Below are 19,730 nucleotides of genomic sequence, written 5' to 3' on the forward strand. Positions count from 1 at the left end.
ACAGTTTATCTTATGAGCAACGTCATCAACAAGCAGTAGACTGAGAATCTGAGAAAGAACCTGGGCCGCGGTGATTAGCATCCTAAGGACATTATCTAGATCATGCAAATGGCATGTAATATAATACTGTAATTCACCACTCTCAGCATATCACTAAGTATCTAAAGTCATTTCCTGCACAAGAAATAAAATAGGACAATTACTACATGAGTCACTGGACAAAGCAGCCAAGTACTGTACCTATTACACTAATGACCATAAGAAAGACAGAATACCATATAAACAGTTATACAGCAAAAAACAAGTTGTTGACAATGGAAAACTGCTGCCCCGTCAGACAGACACAAAACACAGCGATGCCAGATGCCTCTGATGTTTGTGGACTTGGTTAGAAAAGAAACATGCAAAACATCAAGTGAATCCTCTGCTCATTCTGGAAGTCATTGCTAAACGTAGACAGACAAACAAGGGTCTACACACTATCCTTAGGGTTGATTATGACTTGTAGGTTCGCTACTTCCAACAGGTGGCGCTATAGAGTTCAAGTCCTCTTTTTCTCTGAAGAGGCAATTTGCATATCCTTAGGAAGACACAGACTAAAAACACCTATAAAAACAAGGCAAATCTACTGTGCCACCTGAAAGCATTCACAGGGAAAGAACCAAATATTGTAAATCTATAGTGAGTACAGTTTTCCAGTTTTAAGGAAAAAAGGTTACATGCTGTGTAATGGAGAGTTTTGCAATTTTCTAAAAAAAAAAAAAAATTGTAGTTTCAAATCATCACGAAGATTTCAGTTTGCCGGCAGAGAATGGGAACCTTTTCTTCACCATCCAGAGGTCAAAACCAAATCATATCTTAGGGTACATTCCAAAAGGCATTTCCACTACAGACTTCACACAGCAGAAATGCTTCAGTGGGAAGTGAAGCACAATGCAGATCAGAACATCAGTGAGCCCGCCACTTTTCCAGCACATAATAGCTGATCTAATCAGCTGACATGTGCCCCTAACAGCCGCGGGTGGAATCGTGATCCATCCGTGGCCGTCACTCTATCCCGGCCATCGGCGCCCTTGTCACATGACCGCAACATGCTTTTGGCAGGCTTCATGTAGGTTTTGGCAAAACCTTTTGATTATTGGATGTTTTTTGTAAGAAAAGGCTTCCATCTTGCCACCAACCCCACAGGCCAGACATATGAATAATATGGGGGATTGCTGTTACATGCAGTACACAACCAACACTTGCCAGAAATTCCTGCAACCGCTTTAATGTTGATGTAGGCCTCATGGAAGCATGCAGGACTAATTTTCCTTTTGTCCTTTCATCAAATTTTTAGGCGTGTCGAGTTTCAATTTACCTCATGGTATACCTATTGGATTGAAAATGTTTTTGTACCCTTCTTCTGACTGGTAACTTTCAACAATGAGATCCCTTTGCTGTGTTGCAAGCTGTTTACAGACCATGGATTTTGCTGTAAAATGTAACTAAGAAAATGTCAGGAAAATTCAACCAGAACAGCTAAACTGTATAATTAATCAGAACAACTGTGAATGATGGCAGGTATGTACTGACTACTATTTAACTGGATATGTGATTGGCTAATTCTGAACACAACCACATCTCCAATTATGAGAGGGTATTCACACTTATGCAACCACATTATTTTAGTTTTGATATTTTTAGTTCCCCCCTGAAAATTATTTAACTTCATTTCTCAATGGTTACTGTACAGATTATGTGTGACATTTAAGGTGGAAAATTTTCTGAATTGATTCTTTTTGGTATGATTTTTTTAAATGACAAAACCCTGACATTTTAATACTGAGTGTGCAGACTTTTTATATCCACTCTTAAGGTACCGTCACACTTAGCGACGCTGCAGCAATATAGACAACGAGCCGATCACTGCAGCGTCGCTGTTTAGGTCGCTGTAGAGATGTTAAACACAGCAGCTCCAGAACGATGCAGGAGCGATCCTGTGACGTAACGGTGACTCACTTATCGTTCTCACAGGTCGTTAGCTCCATGTAAAACATCGCTGGTATCGTTGCTTTTGCTGTCAAACACAATGATACACCCCGATCTGACGACCAAATAAAGTTCTGGACTTCTAGCTCCGACCAGCGATATCACAGCGGGATCCAGATCGCTGCTGCGTGTTAAACACAACGAGATCGCTAACCAGGACGCTGCAACGTCACGGATCGCTGTCGTTCTCGTTGTAAAGTTGCTGAGTGTGAAGGTACCTTTAAAGTAAAGCTTATCTGATTGTAGATGGTTATAAATATGTGTTTGACCAAAGTGTTAGAGTATGTGTGTACACATACAGGACCCTCTGTTTTCTATTAGTGATCCTTACATACTTGAACCATACATTGGCACTCCTGGATTCTGCAACAGTCGGTACATATGTTGACTTTTCCATTAAAATTAATTGTGGAAAACCCGCAACATCCCAAAAAATCTGAGTTACTTTAAAATTTGCACCACAGATCAATTTCTGTACTGAAGATTTTTCTAGCTTGTGGATGAGAAATGTTCAAATCACATTAATTTGGCTGTTAATACATTTTACTGTGAATATTCCTTCTGAAAATCTGGACATAAAATCTGTAGTAAATCCAGCATATGAGAATGGGAAATGCTCGGAATTTCCACATCCCAAACTGAAAGCATGTTGAAATTTTAGGAACAGCAACACAAGACAAATTCAAACAAAACCAAAAAAAAAATAAGATTGGGCAATTTTTTTTTTTTACTGATATTTTGTTTAATACCTACCTCAATTAAGCAGATAAAGGGGCTGATATATAAGACTCCTATATTTTTATTAAACATTGCTATCTTACCTTGGGTGATTGTTGTAAAATCCACATAACGGTATTCATAAGACACATCTATCTTTGTCTCAACATGTGGCCGCTTCAACGTTGAATATATGTTTCCAGGTCTTTTCTCATCAAATTTCTCAAACTTGTTTAATCCACAGCCCATTGTAACAGGTGCTGAAAAGAGAAATGTTTCCATTAATTAAAGCAGTTTACCAGTAACTTTCATCATTTACGTTAATAAAACTAAATTAAGAATTCTTCCTACCCCCTTGCTTATTTGAAAACAATGGTCACAACCACAATTCGTGACAAAAAATAAAAACTGGAAGTGAAAACTAGCTCTTACGAATTGCCCAGAGCAATACTTGAGAGGAACAAGCGTACAATGAAGGAACTCCAGTTGAGGTTTCATTTCTTAGACCACATTTACGAAAATAAATTTTTAATAAAATGGAACAAAAGGGAGCTAAAACACTGAGCAATAGAGGGTCTGTCTTCTGCTTATATATTGATGACCTAGCCATAAGTCAGCAATATAAAATGGTGGGGTCCAACACTCAACACCCCCACCGATTAGCTTTTATCATCTCCAGGGTGGACAGATGCAAGCAGTATACAGATCTTGAATTGATTGCCTATTCTAAGGATAGGTCTTAATATAAAAGCAATAGGCATAAATTTTGGTAATATATTGATTTTAACTCAGCTTTCCAAGAAACAGATATACCATAACTAAATAACCAACTTTAGCAACTTAAAGTCCAATAAGAACAAGTTATTGCCTATACAGAGGATAGGTGATAACTTGCCGATCAGTGAGTGTCCCTGCTGCGACCTGCTCTGATCAGCACAACGGGGAACTTTTATGACTGCTACAAAATGTATCAGCAGGTCGGACACTCAACCATCACTTCATTCATTCTCTATAGAGATTCTGTAAAAGGCCAAGCACAACTCGGCAGTCCCAAAAGAAATAAACATAGCAGCAGTCGAGCATGTGCACTGCCATTCCATTGAGAACGGGGATAAAGGGGTCCCATTCTGCCAATCGATAAGGGACTCAGTGGACTGACACGTACTGATCAACAAGTTATCACCTATCACATGTATAGTTCACAACTTGTTTTCATTGCAAATCCCCTATAATTAAAGAAACATGCTTAAAACAGATCATCTCATAAATTATCTACAAGATAAATGGCAATTGTATAACTGTTAAAACCCCCACTAAACCCAAAGAGAGGAACGCAAAGTCCCATTTGTGAATGAAGGTTAGCGAGCACGTGGGAGAACTGTTCCATTTACTGGTTGTAGGAGTGGTGGTCACACAGGGGACCACTGTACTTGTGATTGCTGGGTGTCCCAACTGCAAGCACGCTAGTGATCAAACATTTATCACACACTTTTTCTATAGGACAAACCTTTTAAATGTACCGAATAAAACTCCTTTTGGTGCGGCTTGTGGACCCACAAAGTAGTGGATAAGCATCCAAACTGGTGGTTGAAGGTAAAGATGCTATTATTATATGAGTCGTATAATACATTTTGAACCTGAACAGTTTGCTGGGTCCAGGGATGAAACATTGTACTGCTCATAAAATATAAGCATCTACTCTAACTTTCATATGAAAGTTTCTTTACTACTTCATTGGTCCAGAACAAAGCCAAGCGAGACGCCTTGTTTCCATTAAGCACATTTCAACAAAGTAATTCAATAACAACTTGGATGGAGTTCTGTTGTTTAGTAGCTTGGAGATCCTTTATACTTATCCAAGGACCAAGAAGTGCACCATGGAGTTGGGCCCACTGCTAGCATAACATGATCAGAAAGAACACAATTACTGCAAATATTTTTTTAGACTGAACATGAAGCACTGAGATAGTTCCCTTTGGACCCCCCCTTCCTTTTTTTACAATAAACTATGGGTCCTGTTTTCTACTAACTCAATGAAGTGGAAAAGTCAAAAAGTATAATAATTATACAAATGTTATGTTTCCACCTTATTTCAATAATAAATACTATTTAACACTATTAATCACACAGCTTCAATTGCAGCCACATTGAGATAGCTTGAGAAATCCATAAATAACTAGTGTTATCAAATAATTGGCCAAGAAACAAGGATACTGAAAAGAGAACTCCTCAAATAATCAAAATTTTCTTATAAAGTAATTAAATATTAGAACATTAGAACAACACGTTAAAAAAAACCCTCTTCAGAAGTCCAGAGCTCCTGGCTTCCAACTTTGCTGGGGGTATGAAACACTTCTGAAGATTGAGAGCCAAGGTTGTGCCACTTGTCCAAATTGAAACCAGTTGGATCCAGTGATCTGGCCAGAATCAAAGCATCGCGGGCGAGCTCTAACGCATAACGTCTGCAAATGGTGTGCATGTAGGTAACAGCCACTGAAGAGATTGGCGGGTGGCCAGTAGCGTAAGCAATAAACTGTATACTGTTTACCTACAGTAAGGGTATGTGCACACGTTCAGTTTTTTTTGCTATAAAAACGCTATAAAAACGCATTAAAAACGCATACATATGCATCCTATCATTTAGAATGCATTCTGCAATTTTTGTGCACATGATGCTTTTTTTCCGTTAAAAAAAAACGCATCGCGGTAAAAAAAAGCGGCATGTTCATTAATTTTGCACATTTTTCGCATTTTTCCCGCTATTTAATGAATTGGGAAAAAACACGCATAAAAAATGTGAAAAAAAAACACGAAAAAAAGCATGCAGATTTTTTTGTCAGGAAATTTCTGCAAGAAATCCTGACGTGTGCACATACCCTAAATGTCTTATGACCTGGGGACCATATTTCCAATAGTGACAACTAAACGATGTAGCTACTGAAAAGACAAAAGCACAGAACTACACAGAAGGGAGTGGTGTAACCAATGTAATGTCACTTAGTTTGGTAACTGAGAACCACACCTAGGAGATCCCAGAAGTGAGAGAAACATGATGAAAGTGTAACAAATATTTTTATTAACAAACTTACAGTTTTTGGGTGAAATACCTCATAATGAAGTGTTAGAAGACGGCGATGGATAAGCTATGCGTCAGTATTGGCTGCAGTAATAATACAACAGCTCCAGCTAATTATAAACAGCGTGCAATCTACATAATGTGAATAATAGCAGTTCCAGATGCTTCAATTATTTAGACTTTCACTCACCTCCTACATAGAATTCCCAACATCAAAAATATCTGTAATCTTTTTTTTTTTTTCTTTTTTTTTTACAAACCACATTGTTGATCTGATACTTACTAAGGAGGCAACCATTTTATAACATTGACTGTTTAGCTAGCCTAACGCTCCACTGTGCCGTGTTAAAACACAAAATTTTTGAAATGTTTGTAGTTATTGAATGAATCAGTCGTCATTATTAGGCATACTAGTTACGGGTTGTACAAAACGTGAAACTCAAGTAGCTTAAAAATATATATAAAACGTATACACCGACCAATTTAAAAATTCACCATAACTCTAGCTTAATACTTACCAACAGACAGCATGTCTTACATGGCTTGCATATAAACTATAAAAACCGGAGGGACAAAAAGCGCAATAGGGGCTTAACCGGATATAAAGTAGGGAGAATGTAGACAATCGTGCTCACCTGGTCAGGTTGTGCAATCACAGCTACAAAAAAAAGCTTTGGCTGCAGATCCATGGCATTAGAAACATTTAAAAAACTGGAATCGAATGGGTTAAACTGCGCTGCCAACGGAAGGATGATGAGACAGGAATCCAAGTGTGCGGTTTATTAGTCAACGCATTTCTACTAATTTGTAGATTGTCATAATGAAGAAGTTTGAAACTTAATAAACCGCACACTTGGATTCCTGTCTCCTCATAATCCTTTAGTTGGCAGTGCAATCTAACTCATTTTTTTCATGGCGTGCATATACACATTAGTTATGCATTTTAGACATTTTTGTTTTCAACTTGCTCAACAAAGAGACAAAGCTCATCATGATATTGGTGTAATGGGGTGTGCAAAGAGATGCAACACTGTATGCCAAAAGTAGGCTCAAATTTGTTGAGCAAAGTAAGCTAACTAATTGGCAGTGCAAGCTTAGATGAGACAGTCTAAAAAGCATTACATTTATCAACAGCATACTTTATTAAATTTGTGGTTTTGTAAGACTGTCTAGTATAAGTTTACATTGTTAGCTTACAGTTTTAGTAAGTCTCCTCCACTGTCTGTTAGGATATGAAACCAAAATGTCATGCTCCCTGATCACAAAATGGGAGATTACAAATGAATCTGATACGCAATCATGAGTCTCTCCTATACCAGAACTTCTTGGGATTACTTAATGGGACCACCAAATATTGCTGAGTGATGAACTCTGCTGTCTCTGACATTTCCATAAGGAATGAAAGGAGAAAATGTGCGTGTGCTAGACTCCTACTTCAGTTAGACTAGGCTCCCCAGAGCCTCTTTCGAGATTGGTAGGGGTCCCAACTTTCCGACCCCCAGCAATCAGGAAGTTATCCCTTATCTTATAAACAGAGGATAACTTCTCAAATTAGTATAATTTTGTAACTTTGTATAAATGTTGATGTATATAAAAATGAATTAAAAAACTGATATTCGAATGACGGTATGAGTGAAAATCATTTGTTTTTATTCTGGATGAAAATTGGATGACTTTTGATAAAATCATCTGAACATGACATTAGGCTGCATAGGGACACACGCCTTTGACATAAGGAATAACATCGGCATGTTGTCAAATTTTTGTAAAGTTCTAGAAGTTACAGAAGAATGGCACAATGAAAAATGCTAAGCAAAGATGCTTCAGAATTGTTATTTCATGAGTAGTACAAGCAGTTACTATAACAGACATGTCTTAAAGGTTTATTAACAAAAATTAAAGTTATCCCCAATCCCTCAGTGCCTGACTGCTGGGACGCCAAGCTATCCTTAGGTCAGTCTTAAACATCAAGAACAGAGCTATGCCCCATCTTGAATAGAGCAGAGTTGCCAATGCTTGACCTCCCCTTCATTCATTACCTGTGGGATTGCCGGAAAACGCAGAGAGGTGTACTCGGCTATTTCCCGCAGTCACATTGACAATGAATTGAGCAGAAGCCGATCATGCTCACTTTCAATTAATTCAGGATGGTTTTATAGAACCCCGCACTTGAAGTTCCAGTTTCCCAGTCTCAAGATTTCTGGAGGTCCAAGTGGTCAGACCTCCAGTGATAAGATATTATGATATCCCTTATGCTATGGAGAGTGTATAACAAAGTATTGGGAATAACCCCATAACAACTACAGGGGAAAGGTTTTTACTGTTCTTTAAATGCAAGTTTACATCTTACAACTCACTTCAGCCGTGTCATTTCCTGCCAATTTTACAAGAAAACAGTGAAAATCAACTTCAAAAACACTCAAAATTACTACAAAATTTCCAAAACATGAGTATTACTATTCTGAGACGGTATTATGAAATTGAGGGATGTAACTGTACAAAAATTCAGAAAAAAATGTAATATATCATTGGCCAACCAAGAAGTTTTCCACTGGGACTAGGTTTGTATGAAAAGAATAGCGAACCATTGTGTTTTGTATTCAATGTGTCTGTGAGACGGAGAATACACTTTCAAGCAGAAATTGAAAAAAACTAGATGGCATTTTCTTGCCGGATTTGGGACCAGTGGAAACCCATCATAATGCAGAGCCTTTCAATTCACGAAGGCCTAACACAACTCAGAGGAAAGCTGCCTATGTGTTGATGACTATGGCTGCTTCTGTCTGTCATGCAGGGAGCGTGTCAGATATGGCCGCAGCAGGCTAGAGATGGGAGAAGAAAGGAAAAGGGAGGGAGACTCATTTCAGTTGGGAACATTGTAATTTGCAGTCGCTGAAAATCAGTGAAACTGTTAAAATAATCACAGCTAGAGCTTGCTCCGCATGTTCTCTCGCACTGTTTCAGTATTTTTAGCAAAAGAAGAAAAAAAACATCCTGGAAGCAGTGAATTTCTTCCAAATAAGCATTTCAAATGAAGACACATGAGGTGCTTAATAAATGCAATGGTGAGACAATATCGGGTAGTACATTCATTTTACGTCTCTACTAATGATATCACAAGATGTGATGGCTGCTGCATCCACTAATAAACTCACTAGAAGGCGGTCACATCTCAATTATCATCTTACTATCCAAAGCCTAAACCGACAGCTTTAATTTTCTAAAGAAAACAAACCTAAGTATGCCAAACATGACACAATAGCAAATAACATATCATTGTGCACAAAATTAACTCTTAAACATGTAGAAGCTAACCAAAAATCAACGGCTTTACTTGAAAGGGAATCTGGCACCAGGTTTTCCCAATATAAACTAATGCCGCCGCCTTTAACTGGATGCTGGTGGTCTGCGGTTTGCATCTGCTCTATCAGTAGAATTACCGTCCTCCTGCCTTGATTGATGTCGATGACGGTGTTTCGTCATCCCTAGATCACTTCAAATCTTACGCCAGCACAGTTGAAGAGTTGAAGTGAAGGCGCAATTGTCCTACCTAACTAAGGCGGAACAAAGTTCTGTAATTCACCAACTTTCCTTACGGTTAATAGGTGAATAGGTGTATTACAGGACTTTGCCTTTAATAGGGCAGCACAAAGTGCGACTGTGTAGGCACGAGATATTCAGGGATCTATGGATGACGTAGGACAAAGCATCCACATCAATCAAGACAGGAGGACAGCAATTCTGCTGATAGAGGAGGCTCAGACCTCGGACTACCAGCACCCATCAGACCGAACCTTGCTCATTAGCATATGACATGGGAGATTTATAAAAGGTATTTTTTGCAATATGGAGGGGACATTGGGGGCTTATACACAGGTTGATGGTAATAGATCAATTAAAGAGGTGGATCTCTTGAATCTAACTCTTAGGCTTTGTGCACGCGTTGCAGATTTAGATGCGGATCCGCAGCGTTTTTGGCAACACGGATTTGCATCAAATCTGCAGTGTAGTGCACAGCCAATGTTAATCTATGGGAAATGGAGATTTGTTGTGCACATGCTGCGGAAAAATCAGGGCAGAAATGCAGTGTTTATTTTTCCGCAGCATGTCAAATCTTTTTGTGGTCTGCAACATTTCTGCACCCATTGAGTTCCATTGCGTCAGGCACATCCACAGCAAAACCGCAGATGTAAAAAGATCTGCGGATTTGCTGCGGATGTGCCTGCGAGAAACACTGCAGATCGGGAGGAGGGAAATGTGTGGGCGGAGCTATGTGCATGTATGTGTGTGCGGGGGTCTGCGTGTATGTGTGTGACAGTGTCTGCGTGAATCTGTGTCTGTGTGCGGGGCTGTGTGTGTGTGTCTGCGTGTAGGCAAGCATCATCCGATGGGACTACTAGTCCCATCCGGCTATGCCTGCTACAGTGACCCCATTAGCTAATGATAGGAAAGTAGTCCCATCATCCGGCTAATGTGTTGAATGTTAAAAAGCCATCGATCATCTGCAAATAAAATTAAAATGATATGCAAACAATATACTCCCTGTGTCCGACATAATCAAATAAATAATGATTGTCCGGTGACGATCTCCTGTGGAGAGCTGTCACATCAGCAGATGCGACCGCTCTCCAGGGGCTCCGGTGATACAATGATGGAGATAATCCTCCGCACTGTATCAATCTGCCGTCGACAGATCACCTGAGTTCACCTGTCACTTGCGGCACTACAGCGTGAGAATTTTCTCACGGCTGTAGTGCCGTAAAGTGAACTCCGATGATACACTGTGGGAGGGTGTATCATCATCTGATGTGTCATGGGACACTCGTTATTAAAGAGGGACTACGTCTGAACAGGGAGTTTGTTTTTTTACATTTTTTTGCAGGTGATCGATGGCTTCGATTGGCTTTGATTGGATTAGGAGTGGAATAAAAATTATGAAAAAATGTGTATTGTTTTATTTCATTAAAATACTTTTTTCGCGCTGTTTTTTTTTAACCCATTAATAACTATAGAATTAATAATGGAAAGGCATCTTATTGATGAGTCTCCATTATTAACCAGGCTTAATGTTACCTTACAATCAAAGATGACATTAACTCCTTATTACCCCATATTCCACTGCTACAGGGCAGTGGGAAGAGAGAGGCTAATTGCCAGAATTGGAACATCGTACAGATGCGCCAATTCTGGGGTGGCTGGGTGCTGGTATTTTTAACCGGGGGGCCCAATAACCATGGCCCATTTCTAGGCTATGAATATCAGCCTGCAGCTGTCTGCATAGCCTTTCTGGCTATAAATTATAGGGGGACCCCACATCATTTTTTTTGGGGGGTCTGCCTATTTTATTAGCCAGTAAAGGCTAAATATACAGCTGCGAGCTGATATTCATAGCCTGGGAAGCTTCATGGGTATTAACCCCTTCCCAGGCTAGAAATATTGGCCCCCGGCCTTCTGCTTTCCCTCTCTGGCACAGAAAATTGTGCGGGTGCCCACGACATTTTTTTTTAAATTAAAGATATTGCATGCAGATTTTGTGTGTGTGTCTTGAACTATTTATGTACCATTTTATCTATCTATATCTGTTTATCTATCTGTCTGCGTGTAGACACTATTCTTTCATGGAATATGTAAAATAAGAGGTTGGACAAAGAAATGACATCACAATTCTTTTTTTTTTTTAAATAATAGATCTTTATTTAGCTTACAAAAACGGATACAAATCCGCATGAAAAAAATGCATCAAATCCGAATAAAAAAACGCAGATTTTTACCTGCGTTTTCTGCCAAGAGGTGCAGATTCTGTGTAGAAAATTCTGCAGGCAAATCTGCAACTTGTGCACATACCCTTAGAAGATAGCAACAATTCATATTATTCTATTATCTATAAAGTTTCCTTAAATATTATGGACTTTGTCATGTGGAAAAATTATTTTACATGTTAGTGGTTACTGTTAGTTAATATACCATAATTGCAGTAAGTTTCCATATACAATCTTCATTCCTTCATTAATTTTTAAAGCCCCTAAGAAGCAGTTTGAAGATTGATCCAAATTTCTGACTTTTCTCTTGTGGTAGTAGCTACCTCAGTAATTTAGGCTGGATTTGAGGTCTGTAGGTATCCAGGGTGCCACTACATTAGCTGTATATGAACACATCTAGGCTACACCTATTTGTCATTCACTGGCTCTGCTCTGCCCTCCCTGAGACTGTATGTGTTTTTCTCCTCTAAACTAAACATCTGTGTAAACACCCTCCTCCTCCCTGCTGCTATCTCTAACACTCAAAGAAGGGAGGATAGAGCAGAGAGCGCGGTTAGGCTCTGATGGATCTGCATCAGTTTATCAATCCACTCAGCCAAATAAAGGACTTACAGACATGCCGCAACAGCAAAATGGCAGAAATGTTTAATGAAGACAAAGGCTACATTCCCACAATCAGCTTTTGATGAGCTTTTGAGGTTGTAGATTTTCTGCACAATTTCTGCACCTATAGTTATTATTATAGTATTATAGTTATAGTCAATAAAGTGAGTGATAAAGCATAAGAGAATGATCTAAAACTTGTTCCACTTTCCTGGAACTGTAAGACGCTGCGTAGTTTTGCAGCATCAAAAACGCACCAAAAAACTCACCGTAGGAATACAGCCTACAAATTTCTTTACTTTGCGCTCAAGAAGAACAATTAAAAAAATATATTCCTGCATATATCTGAGCTCTAAACAAAAAATGTAGTCAGCAATGGCGATGAGCTATGTACAGCCCAGCCAGCCCAGCCAATATTATATAGATGAGGAGCAATTATATTTTCTTATGATTAACATATTGGCCATAGAGAGCAAACACAAGAACACTTTCCTGTAAACCATCTCCAGCACCTTCTGTGCCAAGTTTTTAAACCACAAGTTTTTGCTCTACACCTATTCCCTGAGCTGTATTATCACATAATTTGGCATAGAATGCACATTTATTGGAAACACCCAGTTTTTATGTCAGAAGTTCAAATGAAACTTGGGTGTGCACTTTCTTTATATATATGATGCACTATGGAAGTCCTCACTTGATGATGTATTGATGTATGAAAGATAATAGGTAATAATTGTATCCTTTTTAATCCTAAAGTGAACCAGTCCCCATAAAAATATACTCTAATCTGCAGGCACCATGTTATAGAGCAGAGGAACCTGAGCAGAATGATAGTTTTGTGAGAAAACATTTAATACAACCAGTGTTTAAATCAAATAAACCTCTGCTGTTTCTGGGACTTTTGGTCTAGTGGGCAGTCCTAACAGTGATTGACAGTGATCTTTCTATAGAGAAAGTGGTCAGTCACTGATAGGACCGCCTACTGGACCGGAAATCCAAGAAAGAGCAAAAGTTATAAGATTAAAACATGGATTATACTGAAACTGTTCTTACAAAACTATATATATACGGCCCCTTGCTCTATAACATAATGCATGCAGAATGAACTGCATTTTCATGGGGACAGGTTGCCTTTAAATTGAGTTCTCTTCTTTGAGAAAATCTTAGTCCCCGGCCTCTGTTTTTAACAAAAAATGTGCTTACTCACCGTGTTTGGGTCCACTTCTCTGGCACTGCTGCCAATGTCCAGTATTTGCTGTGGCACTCACGTCAAATCGACAGCCAATCAGTGAGCTCAGCAGCTCTCTGTAAAGTTACTTATAGTTTGATCAGGCATGTTAACCGTGTATAGAAGACTGACCATATGGACCTTGGTGTTGAGGAGTAACCACCTCAAGAATTGACCAATGGTTTGAAGAGATGTTCATCACGGTATGGCCCCGTTATGGAGGGGTAACCATCACAGGTATAGCCCCCTGGTGTGGAGGGGTAAACATCTCGGGTATTGTTCCCTGATGTGGAGTGGCAACCATCTCAGGTATAGCCAGATGGTGTGGAGGGGTGACTATCATAGCATGGCCCCCTGGTCTCCAGAAGCATTTATAACTTATAAGACTCAGTTGGGATAAAATCCCTAGGGTCATGGCAATCATATTTTTGCAAGCCGGAAGAATAAATTGGCTCCTCCAAGCCAGAAATAGCAGCTGGAGGGAAAAAGAAAAAGATGATGTCATCGGGAGAATGCAGTAATCTAGCGCATTAAAATGAGCAATGTACCTAATCTGGGTGCCCTTGATTTGGTGGGAGCGACTAAGGGTAAAGTTATCAGATGCATTAACACAAAGTGCAATATGCCTATCCCTGGTGCCCTTGAGTCGGTGGGAGCGGCTAAAGGTAAATGTCATCAAGTGCCCAAAAAATGATTGATGAAGGAGTGGCAGGGCTTTAATAATGCCTTTGTAGACTTTTTCTGGTATAGGTTTATTTCAATTACTATGTCCACATATTATAAAAGTTATTTAAGGGTTGGTTATAATGTTGATGTTATACATGTATAGCTTTTAAGTACCCTCTCTTTATAATATCTTTCTCTTTATATATACTCGGAACTTCTGGTTAGTAGTAAGTATGCTTAAGAAATTATTACTGCAAAAAAAGGATAACTTTTGGAACAGTGGGCTTAGCTGCAGTACATAATATTGTTTTCTAGGAACAAAAACTGTGAATTGGTGAATTATTACAGCTGGCTACAATACATGCAGTATTTTAGTTTTTTGAGACATGACAGATGTCATTATACAGGCATTCACACTGTGGCTACCCCTTTATTATGGTTTACTTTCCCCATTCCCCATTATGGGATCCTCATTGCAGGATGTTTAGTGACTGTTGTTTTGCTTTAGTTACCATATTATCGATCATAATTTGGTAGAGTTGCATTGAAAAATTAATCTGTCGGAGCTCTGGAATTTTGTTACTTGTATGCACAGTCTTTCCATAGCATGTAGCACTAGTTGATGCCTTTATTAGATATGATTGATGGCGGTCGAGTCCATTTAAGGTATAAAATGGTCTCTTTGGTGGCAGTTTAGCAGTCAGGTGGAAGTTGCAGACAAGTTAAGGTGGACTCATTTTAACTAACAGAGGATGTAAAACCTCATGGTGCTGAACAGGCTCAGCTTTGGGGGCCAGCCTCAAGAACGTTGTAATGGTAACATCAATCAGGGGCGGGCACGATGGTTAAGCACAGGAGTGAGGATATTAGGGTCATTGATGCCCTGAAAGTTTACTGGGTCTGCAGGAATGGCCCCCAGTGCGTGCCGAACCTTTATGTCTGTCTGTCCTGGTGCTATATGTCAGACAGCTGGGGATATAGCAGTACTTGTGAATCCCAATGTACTAGCACTTCACCTGACTCCTACTGTGATTGATTTTGTTTTTGACCACCAAAATAATGTGTTTTGTGTATTTATTCCAGTGCTTAGGTTTACTGTACTGTAATTATGTTTGTTGTAAGGTGGAGTGAGGGCCCGTCCCATATCCAAAAGTCATGACTAATTTATATCAAGGTGAAAAAAAGCACATAATGGTGAAACCCCATTATGTTTGTTAGCTCATAACATGCAGTTAATGTCAATTTATACAATGCCAACCACTTAGGTAGCTGAATATACATACTAAACATATTGTGAGCAAACAACGTATGTCACACCCATGTTTTTGGATATTTTTCCATCCCTCTGCAATCTTTTTGAAAATAAGCAAGGACAAACTCTTTCTAATGTGATGTTCGAGGTGAGCTTCATACAGAAATCGGATGCCTCCTGACTTTTACTCTGCTCCCCTCTTACAGAACATGCTCTTGAATCCAACTCCTTACTGTGAATTTTGAGGTGAGTGAGAAGGGTTGCAGGCATGGTAAGGGGAACTATGTGCTACTGAAAGAAGAGAAACTTGCCACTTTGTCCTAGGTATGATTCATTATTGCACCAACCAAAGTAGCGAGGGATATTGTAGTACCCTGTTAGGCAGGATACAAATAAGCTGGTCATGCACATCAGATAGCTGGTTAGCTGGTGTAGTAGACAACTATCTGACCCTCCCCTCTCTCCGCCATTTATATGAAAGCTTGTCTGCATGCATGTCTTCTGTATTTGGAGAGTGGAGTAATGGTGCTTTCACATTGCGTTCAGGCACCCGTTCAGTGGCCTCGTCAGGGCTTATATCTGTACTATCCACAAAAAGGGATTCCGGCATATTATCCGACGGGGCCAAAGACTACAATGGTGCAGTCCCAGATAACTATGTCTGAGGGTGATTTCACATTGCATTTAGGAACCCATTCAGTGGCTCTGTTGGGGCTTACATCCGAAACCCACACAAAATGGCCATAGATTATAATGGTGCCGGCAGAGCGAATGTGGATACCACTGTAGTGGCAATGCTTTAACAATGGGGAATTATTAGGATTAATAATAGCTATTTCTTTATTTGATAATATCTCTATACTTTCTACTCTATAAAAACTTTTGAAAAAAATACATTTTTTTTCAGAACATTTAACTTTAATGCTTACCTTTTTCCCAAATTACAGGTTATCAAACTTAGACTTTTATGTTTTGAATTACAAGAAGAAAGCTTAGGAAAGATCTTATTACAATTTAAAAATATAGGAATGGGATAAACATAGATCTTTCCAATGACCTTTCTACACCCACACACACCTGTAACCATGACAAGGTGGCACCCTCTATGTTTTGAGAAAATAAGGTTTCTCTATCAGATATGGGGATTCTTTATGGTAAGAGCAGTGAGACTTTGAAACTCTGTCACGTGGTGTTGTGAATTGGGAAGGAATTCATCTTCTAATGTGCAGCAACTAGGAATTTCCTGTAGATAAAACCTGTGTCTTTCTTCAACGTTATATTTTTTCTGATTTACTTCTGTCGATATAGTTTTTATGTGATGCGTTATGCACTACACTCTAACATATTTGAAAGCGGTAAAGATTAAAAGCTTTTGATATTTTCTCAAAGATGAAATGAAAATTAAAACCAGCAAGCCAAATCTTAATGAGAACGAGCGGATATTCCTGCATCACCTTTAAACCTATAATGGGATCATCAAGAAAAGTAGAGTAGCAGCCATTTCTCATTTAAATATACTGTATAACATTCATCTTTTCCTAATTAAGATCTTTAACCCACTTTCATACATGAATTCTAAAATCCTCAGCCACTAAATTAAATGTTAGGATCAAAGGGAAAGAAATTCATAGCCTTGTGTTATTGAAAGTATTTTTTTTTATTGCGAGTTTCACCTTTACCCAAATCTCCTCCCAACATTCTCCCTGGTCATTTTGTGGTACCATCTGCTCATCTTAAATTTTACTGACTGGTGTCTTATTGATTCAGGGCTCTGGACACAATGGGTTGGATATCTCGTTGCACCAAAAGCACCCAATTAACAGAATGGAAACCTGGGGAATGCCTTGGGAAATAATACGGAGTACTCTTGTGAAGTCACATTATTACTTGTGATTTCCTAATGCATCAATATACAATGCTCTGAGTGGCAGAAAAGGGCCCCTGTGCAAGAACAGTGTATTGGCCCTTTGCAGCCCAATAGTCCTGTCTATGACAGAAGCTGCTTGCTGTTTTGGAGGTAGAAGTGGGCCCCTTTAATCCTTGAGACCCTGTGCAGCTAATGATATGTCCACCCCTAAATTATGTTCTAGTAGCACTTACACCTCTCGCGATACTGTTCCACTGTCTGCTTGGAGGCAGAAAATTCAGCTAAGAAGATCATGCAATAAACCAAGTAACAAGATCCACCTTAGGCATCCTTCACAATTCCGTGTCTGTAGTAAATGTGTCATCCATTTTTTTCACGGATCCCACACGTAGCCATAATAACAATAACCTATGAGGCTGCTCATATGTCCCTGTGTTTACACGGATCATGTATCTGTGCAAACCATAAGGAGACATGTCCGTTTTTTACCACGGATGGCAAGGACCAATACAAGTCTACGGCCTGTTAAAACATATACAGCACACGGATGGCATCTGTGTGCTGTACGTGTTTAACATTGAAAAGTATAGAAGCTTTGTCACTTATTTCTTTAGCCATCCGTGAAAAACACTGATGACACACAAATGGTAAAAACAGACACACGGATGTCACACTGATGTAAAACAATGATGACACTAGTAACATTTTTTCACATATGCGCTTTATTCGGAAGTGTGAAGGAGGCCTTGGGTTAAGTTCCAACAATGAGTTTTAAATGAGTTTTGAGGCTGCGTATTTTAGTCTTGCTCTGCAAAAACACATTGTCTTATAGTTCCGGCAAAGAGGATCGGATGTATAGAAATGTCATGCCAATTTCTTTTCTTTTTAGGCTGGTTTCACACTTGCGTGGGCGGAGCTGAGGAGGGTTGCGTAGTCCTCCGTTAAGCCCTGCCCACTGTTGCAGGAAGAGGTGTGGCAGTGGGCGGGGCTTAATGGAGGACGTATGCAGCCCTCTGCAGCTCTGCCCAATGCAAATGTGAAACCAGCCTAACTCAGCCTAAACTGTCCTACAGTGTGTGATTTATATTCACAGCATGTTCATTTTTCTTGTAGATTGTGAGCCCTCGAGGGCAGGGTCCTCTCTCCTCCGGTACCAGTCAAGACTTGTATTGTTTAAGATTACTGTACTTGTTTTTATTATGTATACCCCTCCTCACATGTAAAGCGCCATGGAATAAATGGTGCTATAATAATAAATAATAATAATTTTTCTTGTGGGTACGCAGAGTTTTATGTGCGGATTTCCCCCATAGAATTATGTTAGAAAGGGAAAATCCTCAGGTAAAAATTGTATATGTGTTTTGAATGCATTTCCACTGAACAAGCACACTAAAAAAGAATGTAATCTGTACCTGGCTGTATCAATAAAGTCTTGTCAAAGTCACATTTCAGGAAGTATCAAAAGCAAAGCAGCTATATTTAAAACTTAAAATACCAAAACCAGACAAAAATCCAAGCGCCAAAGACACAATAAAAACACCGAAAAAGCTAATTAATAAAATAGGTGGTGTGAGGCAGTGACTCGTGTCACAGGTAGGAGTCGCTGTGTGTTCTCCCCAGGATGTGCATGGAGACGTATGAAGTCCATAGGTGTGCATGGCAGTCACGGATTTCCAGTCCGGGTTTTCCATGTGGCTGAAAGCCACAGGTTTGTTTGTTAAAAGCCCTGCAGTAAAGGGTATGGGTGTGTCAGGTGTCGGGTGCAACTTTAGTGTCAGTCTGGTGTGTGCTGTTGTGCAGAGCAGAGGCCTGCAGAGCACTGGCTGTGCGTGTGAAGCAGCACAGGCCAGCGGAGCCAGCAGCTATGGCAGCTGAATAGCCTGGCACCGCAGCGTACACAGCGATGCAAGTCATCCATGGTAACTGGTCTCGGATGTGGACAGTCCTATGCCTGGAGGTGAATCGGGGGATCACCTGTGCCCGAAAGAGTCGAATGTGGACAGTCCTGTGCCCGGAGGTGGATGTCCTGTGCCGGAAAGAGGACTGGCATGTGTAACAATTGCAAACAGGTGGATATGGTGCCTGGCTGCTATCCAGAGGATATCCTGGGCTGTGTACGGCTGTGTGAGTAGAGTCTGTGATACAGCGGTGCAGGACACCCACAGGAACTACCAGAAGAAAAAGTGAAGGACAGCATCCAATCCAGGTGAAATGTAGAGAAATCTTTATTGTGCCAGATGCATCTGGCACAATAAAGATTTCTCTACATTTCACCTGGATTGGATGCTGTCCTTCACTTTTTCTTCTGGTATGTACTCTTCCATTTGGGTCCAGTGGAACTAGGACGGGCATCCCTTTATCGGTTGTGCTGTTGGCTACTCTTTTGATGTACCCACGGGAACTAGTCAGAGTAGGACTGGCGTGTGTAGTGTCTGCAACATGTGAAGCTGTGTTTGGAGACTGTAATATGGCGTCCAGTTGCCCCACGGATACTGGACAAGGAAAAGTCCAGCATGTTTAGGGACTGCATT

At 39.8% G+C, this 19,730-nt stretch overlaps 1 protein-coding gene across 2 annotated transcripts in view; it reads right to left on the reverse strand.

The window, feature by feature from the left end:
• Positions 1-19,730, reverse strand: part of RFTN1 (raftlin, lipid raft linker 1) — a 462,134-nt gene that overhangs the window by 384,754 nt on the left and 57,650 nt on the right. For both annotated transcript variants that reach the window (XM_077268863.1, XM_077268864.1), the window contains one exon: positions 2,853-3,008. In XM_077268863.1, coding sequence (XP_077124978.1) covers positions 2,853-2,997 — 145 coding nt within the window. In that variant the 5' untranslated portion in view covers positions 2,998-3,008. The remainder of the gene's footprint in view (positions 1-2,852; positions 3,009-19,730) is intronic.

This window comes from Ranitomeya variabilis, chromosome 6 (assembly GCF_051348905.1).
Source record: "Ranitomeya variabilis isolate aRanVar5 chromosome 6, aRanVar5.hap1, whole genome shotgun sequence".
Taxonomy (NCBI): Eukaryota; Metazoa; Chordata; class Amphibia; order Anura; family Dendrobatidae; genus Ranitomeya; species Ranitomeya variabilis.